The sequence below is a fragment of the Sabethes cyaneus genome, chromosome 2 (assembly GCF_943734655.1).
Source record: "Sabethes cyaneus chromosome 2, idSabCyanKW18_F2, whole genome shotgun sequence".
NCBI lineage: Eukaryota > Metazoa > Arthropoda > Insecta > Diptera > Culicidae > Sabethes > Sabethes cyaneus.
In genome coordinates, this window is record NC_071354.1 from 215,936,846 (window position 1) to 215,947,345 (window position 10,500).

The 10,500-nt window shown below is 40.0% G+C and overlaps 1 protein-coding gene across 1 annotated transcript; it reads left to right on the forward strand.

Moving 5' to 3' along the window:
* Positions 1-1,987: 1,987 nt before the first annotated feature.
* Positions 1,988-5,509, forward strand: LOC128733640 (protein ERGIC-53). Its single transcript, XM_053827367.1, has 5 exons — positions 1,988-2,265; positions 3,055-3,382; positions 3,521-4,402; positions 4,468-4,590; positions 4,774-5,509. Exons 1-5 carry the CDS (start codon positions 2,073-2,075, stop codon positions 4,808-4,810), a joined length of 1,563 nt encoding a protein of 520 aa, XP_053683342.1. The 5' UTR covers positions 1,988-2,072; the 3' UTR covers positions 4,811-5,509.
* Positions 5,510-10,500: the final 4,991 nt, after the last annotated feature.

A 10,500-nucleotide genomic window follows, 5' to 3' on the forward strand; every position in this document is an offset into this window, starting at 1 on the left:
ATTTTCATAAAAAATACTGACAAAAACGAAAATTGAGAAAAAGGTATTTTAAAAACTAAAAATCGATTTTCCAAAAAAAACCATCTCAGAAATTGATGAAGTTTTTTTTTGAAGATAGATAATTATATGGCCTGCAATTATTCCATACATCTCAAAATGGGCATATTTAATGGAAAAAAGTTTTTCTAACAAAAACTTTTCAAGTTCTTTTCGGAAAAAAGGTATTCAAGTATTTTCGAAAATTATAGCACCTACAAAAAAATGATGTGTGAGTGACTTATAGAAAATCTTCTGAGTTTTCATAAAAAATACTGAAAAAGATAAAAACAAATTTCTACACAGGTAAAAAAGCATTTTAAAAACCAGAAATCGATTTTCCAAAAAAGGCCATCTCAGAAATTGATGAATTTTTTTATAAAGATAAATAATTATATGGACTATAATTCTTCCATACATCAAAAAATGAGCATATTTAAGGGAAAAAAGTTGTTCTAACAAAAACTTTTTCCGGAAAAAAGTATTTCAGTATTTTCGAAAACCATAGCAGCTACAAAAAAAATTAGGTATGAGTGACTTTTACAAAATTTGCTGAATTTTAATAAAAAATACAGTAGGACTTCGAATTTGGCAACAAATGCGTGTCGCCTATGTTGCCAAAATCGAAACCGTTCCAAAAATCGAGACCCTTTTTTGATATGAAAAAATTGAATGTAAATGCGTTAGAAATTGACTAAATATTATTAATCAACGATTGTAACCATTTTATGTTTAAAAAGTTCGCCAAGAGCTATCCGTCAGGTGCAAGTAAGTGTTTGGCAACCTGCGATAAGACGTAATCCTACGGCAATAAAAATATCATTGCTCGAAACATTCTATAACCGCAAACTTTTTTCCATGAACACACTAAGGGCATCATTTTTTCGTTATTTAAAGCATGTACGTTTTCATGTGCCTGTAGTACGCAATAATTGTATTGAGAAACTGAATTGTTATTTATGCAACTTTTTACAAATTAAATGCAATAACAAAAGCACAACTTATAAAAAATCGTTTGTTTTCGATATTAACTGTATATGCGTTATAAACGAATAAAACGTATGGTTACGTTTTATTTCAATAATACGCATATTCGCAGTGAGTCAGGTAAACCAGTAGCATCACCTGGTGCAGTCTTCGCGCTACGCAAAGCAGCTTACTATAAATTTAGCAATGCTATAAATTTACTTGTATATTATCTGACAACAGCGCCAGCGCAAGCGAGCGGCGTTCTCGCGCAGCGACTGTTGTTTGAGTCTTGGCTTAAGAGAACATTTGAAATGATCGGTTTTATTGGCGATGAAACGAAGCTTCAGTGTTACGTCTGTTAGTCTGTGGCCCAATCATATACTGCTAGACGAATAGAAAAAGCAAGAATTCGGTAAAGAAATATATAGATTCACTGAATTAAGTTAAGTTGCACGATAAACGTTGCTCCTCCAATTTACTAAACAAATCTATCTATTGGACCTATTACTGTCAAATTCCTTAGATGTGTGCGTTACCGCAGATGGTGTTTGGTCCATGACGTTTGTACTGCCATGGATCAAACGGCTTGTGATTGATTCCGAGCCAGGGGACTCGCAACTCTATTTTTGTCTGCTGCAGTTGACAGAAACTCAAACCCAAACACGCAGCGCAATTGTCGTTTGTATTGTTTTGATCCCGATATGCAGTTTGTTCATCAAAAGAGGAAATGCATGTCCTCTAAGTGGCCAAAATTTATACGTTACCCTACACCTGAAATAAAAGTCACACATACGTGACCCCTCGTTCTTCGTTTATGCACCTGCTGCGGCTGCCAGCATTTTCGGGTTTCGAAAACTGCGCGAAAATAACTAAATGTCAAAACAAAGGCAATCTGTCAACGCGTACCCCACCCCCTCTGCACACCAAAAACTCTTTTCTTTTCAACGTAGCATTCAGCGTTCACAGTGCATTTTCTTCCGTACTCCTTTCCCAAAAACCACACAATCCATTAAACAGCGTGAAACTTCCAGCTCACATATTCAGTGCTGTTCCAGCAGTTCGTAAAAATGGCTGTTGTTCGGTTGACATGTTTGTCAACTTTGCTTCTGCTAGCCACAGCAGCCTTGGTCGGTTCGAACCTGCCGGGTGTAAACGGAAATACCCATCTGGTGCACAGGCGTTTCGAGTACAAGTATTCGTTCAAACCTCCCTATCTGGCGCAGAAGGATGGAACCGTCCCGTTCTGGGAATACGGTGGCAGTAAGTACAATTATTCTACAATTGAACAACCAGACATGACGGCTGGAGTCCCCGAAATATCTAGCTAGGCTACAACATAATCTTGTTTTCACTCTCACTGCGAACGTCGTGCGCGTGAACGGGGTTGGGGGAGGGTGCGTGCTCGCAACGCGGGGTAATGCCACAGCAGAGTTACACGTCAGAAGGTTTTTCGTGTCTAGCGAAATTGCTTTCGTATGCCGGATGTTTTGGCTGAAGACGACAACGTTACCTTACCCTGGAAGGTTGTTGCAGGAAATTGCAGTTGCTTCTTTATTTTTTTAAAATGTTGTCCTTGCTTTCTGGATGAGGTGGGCCTATGTTTCTTGTTTCGATTTCCAGATAACCTTCTAGTTCAACCAAAACTAGTTTGAAAACGTTTCCGTCGGTTTATGTAACGTGACAAAATCTATGTTTGTGCCTATTTGTTGCTAACCTGGAGTAATAAAAATCGCTCAGGCAAGAAGAGCCATTCGTGAAAATTTGCTATCAAAATTTTCTTTTACTGTATTTAATTTATTTCTTTTTAATTCGTTTGTAAATTAGTACGTGGGCATAGAAGAGATTGTATATCCAGGCAAAAACATTTGAATCTGAGTCTTAATTAGGCATTTAGATAACCCACTTTCTACTGATACTCTTTTCAAGTATTGTATTCAATACTTTATTATTGTATTCAATTTAACATTTAACTGTTTTAATTACCAAATGTTATAGCTTTCGTTTATGAATCCAATATAATTTACATTAATTTCCCTCTTTTTTGATCAGACGCCATCGCCAGCTCGGAGAACGTCCGAATAGCGCCTTCGCTTCGCAGCCAGAAGGGTGCGATTTGGACCAAGCACAAAACCAGCTTCGACTGGTGGGAGGTGGACATAGTCTTCCGAGTTTCCGGTCGGGGACGAATCGGTGCCGATGGGCTGGCTTTCTGGTACACCGCCGAGAAGGGAGACTACAATGGGGACGTGTTTGGTTCCTCGGACCAGTGGGTCGGTCTCGGCATTTTCTTCGATTCGTTCGACAACGACAATAAGCACAACAATCCGTACATTTCCGCTGTGCTGAATGACGGAACCAAGAAATTCGATCATCAGAAGTAAGTAATAGTTTCTGTTGTAAAGTAATTTTACCACTTATCAGAGAGCCGAGCGATTGCCCTGTACTCTATCAGAAGTGATAAGAATTCGGAGGGTACGATTAATATCGATCTAAAAATATGTTTTTTCAATTTCAGCGATGGTTCCACGCAGCTACTGTCTGGATGCCTGCGGGATTTCCGTAACAAACCGTTCCCAACGCGCGCCAAAATTGAGTACTACAATAATATTCTCACCGTGCTGTTCCACAATGGAATGACCAATAACGATCAGGACTACGAGATGTGCTTCCGAGCGGAAAATGTGGTGCTGCCAAAGAACGGTCACTTCGGTATCTCGGCTGCTACCGGTGGCCTGGCTGATGATCACGACGTGTTTCATTTCCTCACCACTTCGCTACACATACCTGGTCAGATCAAGGAAGAAGTTCCCCACGATCAGGACCAAGCAAAGCTAACTCAAGAATATCAGGACTATCAGAAAAAGTTGGAATTGCAGAAGGAGGAATACAGAAAAGAACATCCCGACGAGAACAAAGAGGATTTGGACAATTGGTTCGAAGATTATAATGCGCGGGAATTGCGACAAATTTGGGAGGCTCAAACTGCTACTCACGAGCAGCTCAGATCTCTCAGCACAAAGTTGGACGAAGTGATTGGTCGTCAGGAGCGTACCCTCGGACTGCTGTCGGTACAGGGTGGTACTGGTGCACCTCCACCGCATATCCAACAACAACAACAGCAACATGGAGGCCCTCCGCAAATCGGCACTGGAGCAGGAATTCAACGACACGAAATAGATGGACTTTTACAAAATCAAAATATTATGGTGCAAACCGTACGCGAGATCCGTTCGATCATTGGTGAGGTTCATGCCAGAACCGACTCGATACTGAAAAACCAGGCCCAAGCCCCGACTGCACAAATACAGGGTGGTGGCTATGATATGCAGAGCCTGATGCACGAAATGCGTGACGGTATGAATCAGCTGAAGCAGGGTGTTGCGGGCGTTTCGCAGAGGTTTGTCCTTTGAAAAAGCTTTTACAAGATTTATAAAATATTAATTGTTACCTTCCTCTTCGTAGACTCCAGCAGCCGCATGCACAGGCTGGCACGGCGTGCCCCACTCAGAACTGCCTCAGTATGACGGCATTTCTGGTAACGATCGTTATCCATTTGGTAGTGATACTAGGCTACAACATGTACAGGTAATCACAATATTAATTGTATAAAATAATTAGCAATTAGAAAAATTGCCTCTTTATTTAAAACATTTCTTAATGAAAGTTCGTTGTCATGGCAACGAAATCACCTTTCTGCGGCATACCATTTTGCATTGCATACTAGATTTGAAGTGCTTAGTTTAATGGAGCTTTTTTCCCCTTCCACAGAGACAGTAAGGATGCGCAAGCGAAAAAGTTCTACTAAAAAATTGGAACGACATAAACCATCAAGAAGCCACTAGAGTTAATACGAGATAAGACGAGAGAGTGTGCGTGTGTGATAATATATGTGTCAAACCTCTGCGCTGATACTAAAAATACGCAAAATACAGACTGTCTATCCTTCTACTAATCGATGCAACAGCTACAACACAAGCAACAGCCGTACACAGCAGCAATTTTTTCAGTATGATTACGATTATAATTATTATTTACAACATGTAACATGTTACAAAATGAAAGGTACTATATTGGATTACGGAATTTTCAGCAACAAACAAACTTGGTTGCAGAAGAATAAAACAGCAGCAAAATTTCCAGGAAACTTTTGATTTGTAGCAAATAGAAAATAGAATAGTTAGGTCAGAACCATGTGGAACTACGTAGCAGCAACCGGCAGATGATGAAGTCGGCGCCGTATACCTAGAGCATTTATTACTTAATCGCACTCGAAACGAAATCTAACCTAATCCTTGTATACTGCGTTACGCGTATGGTGCGAACAGTATATCTCGTCAGTTCTCATACATCTTCCGTTGAACTATTCGCTTTATTTTTTGAGATACCCATAGGTTGATGTTTTAAATGATTTTTATCAGTAACACTTTGGTACTGATTCGGTTGTCTCTCATTAGTGGCCAGATGTACTGCAGATGTGCAGAATTATACGACATTGCAACCTTGTCTCGTAACATTTTTTTTTCTTTTGAAGAATGTTTTGTCGCTGTATGTAAATGTGTATTATGTTCGTGTATTTGAATCACAAAAGCGAGATTTATTTAAAAATAAACATAGTTTATTTAACAATCTTGTTTTAATTCTAACTATACAAGTTGTTTTGTATTTCCGCAAAAAATATCCACTAAAGGGCTCCAGTAATTGCTTGCACGGTCTATACTGATAACTCCAACGCATTCGTCAAATTTTACTTGTAGTTGACAATGATGCCTAGTGAATGTAATCTCTGATTCACAAGCAGACGATACCATTTCTCAACCAAGTGAGCGGTTGTACCTCAGGTAAGCAGCGGCTCACGACAACGTTTGATCCGGAATGGCCGACTGAAAAAAGCAATGTGTTGTCTCGGCAACAAGAAGAAGAAGCTACGATGGCAGCCCCACCACAAGATTCGGCAGCGTTGCTCTAGTAAGGCAACCTACCTAAACCAAGCTTTGTACGAACAATCAAGAAAATTCGACATTCGACTCGGCACTTTCGCCATGGACAAAGGCGACGGACGGTTGCAATTGAAGATATGCTCCGCCACTTTTGATATAAAATGGCCTGACATACCCTTCTCGGTGTCCCTGGATGCTTTCGCCACCTCTGCCAAGTGTTCTGTTGTAATAAAGAAAAGGGGCGATCTGAGAAGAAATCGGCCAGCTAAAGAATAATAGAGCCACCGGAAAAGACCGACACCTTGTAGGACTCTTCAAAATGGCAAAGAACCACTAGCAACGGCACATTACTGGATAGATTCAAGGATTTGGGACGTGCGGTTTGTCCCATTTATAAAAATGATGGACGGCTCGATACTAAAATTACCGCGGCATTACGCTGATCAACACCGCCTACAAGGAGCTCTCCCAGATTTTTTTACGTCGTCTATCCCCAGTAGCAAGAGGTTTCGTAGGGCAGTTATCAGGCGGGCTTCATGAGGGCTGTACTATTCTATGGATCAAATTTTCACTCTCCGACAAAACCTCCAGAAATGTCGGCAGTACTACTTGCCCACGCGTCATATTTTCGTGGATTTTACGAAAGCATACGATACAGTCGATCACGAACAGCTGTTACAGATAATTTCGGACAAACTGACGCGGCTGATAACGTTCGTCTTCCACGGACAGTGACTATTGACGGCGATGACCTGGGAATGGTTGATGAGTTCATATATTTGGGATCTCTGATCACCGCAGAATTGCATACTAACTTGGAGAGATTCCCTTCATACACACGGCGAGGCTCCACTGTATCCTAAATTTTAACAATTAACCGGTGCAGACAAGTGGCCAGCTTTTCTGGTCCCAATTTAATAAGCTCCGCTCCGATGCCATCTTTCCCAGTCGATTTATTGTTCTTTAGCTGCATGATGGTCCCTTAACTGCGCCTATCGTTGGGGCTGGCGCCTCTTCTCTGTTTGTCGCACCGTCAAAATTGCTTTCCCCGCTGCCATGGTTCTCCACCTGGGCACCATTCAGGTGTTCATCGAAGTGCAGCTTCCACGTTCGCGATTGTCCTTTAATATACTGCCATTCTAATCCCAACATATTTTGGCTCGCGGCCCAAAGCCTTTACGCGATCCGTTCAATTTCTGGTAAAATTTTCGCGTTTCCTGAGAACAACGCAGTCGCTGCAACTTTGCATACTCCTGCTCTTCCAGGCAGCGCTTTTTTCGTGGAAGATTTGAGTCCGGTGCATTTTCTTTTGCCTGTGGCGTGTAACTGGATTTTTGTGAATTGGCCCGCTTATGGAAATGAAACAACGTTTAAGACTAGTAGCTTCGTTTTATTTGGGGTACTGTGAACCCTTAATCAGCTCCAGACCGTGGTTTTCTCTGCTGTACGAAGAAGTCGTCTCCATTCCACTCGGTCCATGGCCGCAATTTGCCAGCCATGTAGTCTGCGTAGGGTCCGCAGGTTGCCTTACACTTGATCGATGCATCTTGCTCGTTCCAGTCTTTTGAATACTTAACACTCGCGGAATTCGGACCTTCTCGGTAAAGCAAACAAGTCTACTAGTCTTCACTTCAGAAACAAGAAATCGAACATAAACGTTCCGTTTATTCTTTTTATACCGACAGCTAATTCTTAGCTGTTCGAAAATGAACAACACATTTTACTCTCTCGAAACTGGCTATTCCAGTACTAGCTCTAGCTGACGAGGGGTGGTAAAAGCTGATATTACAATTCTTCCCCCTTTTAGTAAAGAACAACATGAATATGTTAGCTCTTCGAAACTAATATATCTTATGAATTCTAATCCTATCATGATTAAACAATTTTTTAACAATTTCGAGAATAATTAATATACTGATAACAAAATTAATAGCAAACATAATCTTCGTACATTCTAGGCTTTTTCCTGCGATTCGAACGCCTCAGCGATACTAATTCCGCATTGGCTGTTGGATGACGATGTTCCTCTGCTTCTCGATTAACATCCTCAGGCTCTGCTGCTTCAAAACCAACTGGCGATTCAATATCACCAAAAAGGAATGAATCCGCGGCGAACCCGTAGAAATCTTCATCCTCTTCCTCGTAAGATTCTCTCCTGCGCTTACCCAAACGTTGAGTGTGATCGAAAATAATTTTCTTGAAATGTTGCTTCTGTTGGCTTGTCAACTTTAATTGTTGCCTATGCGCTGATACAAGCCGACCTCCGAGTGAGACCTGGAAAACATTAGAAGAAATTTGTTTAATAAATTTTGCATTAATCCATCTTCGTATGTCAGTAGGGTTATGGTTCTTATAGAGTATATTATCTCCAGTAGTCAGTTTCATAAAAGGGTCAGGTACTTTAGTATTAGTACTCATAGCAGTTAGGTTTTCATCATGCATTGACCTATTCAAGTTTTTCTTATAATCCATCTTTGGATTAACTAAATCTAGGATAGTTTTTGGCTTAAAAGTGAAAACTCTTTCTGAAGGAAATTGACCAGTCAACCCCAAGCAGGTATTTCTATAGTTAAAGAGAAAATAATTAATTTTATCCTCAATATCCAGTGATTTAATTTCAGGATCCAACAGGAACTTTTTGAATACTTCCTTAACAAGTCAAACCATCCGTTCTGCCTGCCCGTTGCTTTGTGGGTTGTACGGCGGAGATTTCAAAACCTTTATACCTTGACGTTGAAGAAATTTAATGAAAGCAATGGAGTTGAACGGAGGACCACCGTCTGTGACTACTACGTCTGGCAAGCCAAACCTAGCAAAAAGACCGGTAAACTTTTTAATAACCTTGTTGCAATCCGTTCCATTTTGCATAAATTCTAATTCCAGCCACTTGGAAAAACTGTCAATGATTACTAAATATACTTTTTGCTGGAAATAGAAAAAGTCCGCGTGAATGCGACTGAAAGGTCGTGTCGTAGGGACCCAAAATAGAGATTTTGTAGCTTTCGGAACTATTGCCATTTGACTACAGACTCGGCAATAGAGGTTTTCCGTCAAAAATTTTTTTTTCACTAAATGTTCGGTTTTGACTCTTAGAAATGATACCCATATAAAACTTTCTTTATTAAAGCCTCTAACTACTGTAAAAATGAAAAACTAAAATACGTATATTTCAACCGGTCACTTCTCGGATGTCTTACATGCCTTTTTGTACCAGTGTCCTCTATTTTCACCACTTCGAAACCATTTGTGCCACTCTTTACTCTTGTGGCAAGCAACAAACGAAATGAAAAAGAAGGTAATCATTAGCTTTTCATTCGTTTTATCCTTTTCACTCTACCGCTGATACACATATGTCAAAAACTATTATGCAATGCTGCCAGAAAATCTGAAAATTTTGATAAACAGTGCAGCCGAAACGAATTTTTTAAAACTCAACATTCGTGATTTGGTGAAAAGAAACTCAACATTCTTGCAATTTGCATTGTTTAAAAAATCGTAGTAAATTCTAGAGTCAACGAAAAAAATATATTTTTGCACCATTGTCACTCGTATTGGGAGTACTTTTGAGAAAAAATAAGAAAAGGAGGGGTATGATCTGACGGAAAACCTCTATTCTTTACAAAGCTTTCAATGTCGTTGTTGAGACCGAACCAATATACACTTCTTCGTGCCATCTGCTTAATTTTGGTGATACCAGTGTGATTTTTATGAAGCAGTTTAAGAATGTCTTTCTGAAGCACCGCTGGTATAATTACTCTATCCTGAAATAGAAGACACCCATCTATCTCTTCCAAGTCCTGGTAGTGAGCATGTACATCTTTAAATCTACGTTCCAATCTGTGAGGCCATCCCTCAGCTAAAAATTGTTTGATTTGTTGCAGAAAACTGTCTTTCCCTGTTTCTTTAGCTATCATATGGTAATCCATAGGGAAGTCCTGCGTAAGGTTCAAACTTTTGATGTACTCTCTTTGTAGAGACTTTGGTACTTCCTGAGGCAGCGGAAATCTCGAACAAAAGTCGGCATTGCCCATTTTTGTTGAGGGTCTATAAAGGATTTCAAAGTCGTAAATTGACAGCTCCAAAACGTACCTTTGTAATCGGGTTACGTACATGGTATTCTTCCCCTCTTTGCCAAAGATTCCCAATAGAGGCTTGTGGTCAGTATATACTTTAAATGGCTTTCCATACAGAAATTTATGAAACTTTTTGATAGTACTGACCAGTGCTAAAGCCTCAAGGTGAAGTATAGGGTAAGATTGCTGTGCCTTATTCAAAGAAAACGATGTGAAGCTAATAGGTTTTTCCACTCCATCGATTTCATGTGCTATTACTCCTCCTAAACCATAGCTGCAAGCATCTGACACTACAATTATCGGTTTAGTCGGATCAAAGAACTCCAGCAGATTTGAGTTTAATAAATAACGTTTACACTCATTGAAAACTCGATCACATTCGTTAGACCAAACAAATTTGACGTCCTTTTTTAGCAAATGATACAAACAACTGATGCGGGCTGATAAATGTGGTATAAATTTGCCGTAAAAATTCAATAATCCGA

What these genes read in the sequence shown, in the direction of transcription:
- LOC128733640 (XM_053827367.1), top strand. Translation starts at nt 2,073, where the DNA reads ATGGCTGTTGTTCGGTTGACATGTTTGTCAACTTTGCTTCTGCTAGCC. An exon ending in GTTCTGGGAATACGGTGGCA is followed by an intron (nt 2,266 to 3,054) that starts GTAAGTACAATT and finishes TTTTTTGATCAG; the next exon opens with ACGCCATCGCCAGCTCGGAG. An exon ending in AAGAAATTCGATCATCAGAA is followed by an intron (nt 3,383 to 3,520) that starts GTAAGTAATAGT and finishes TTTCAATTTCAG; the next exon opens with CGATGGTTCCACGCAGCTAC.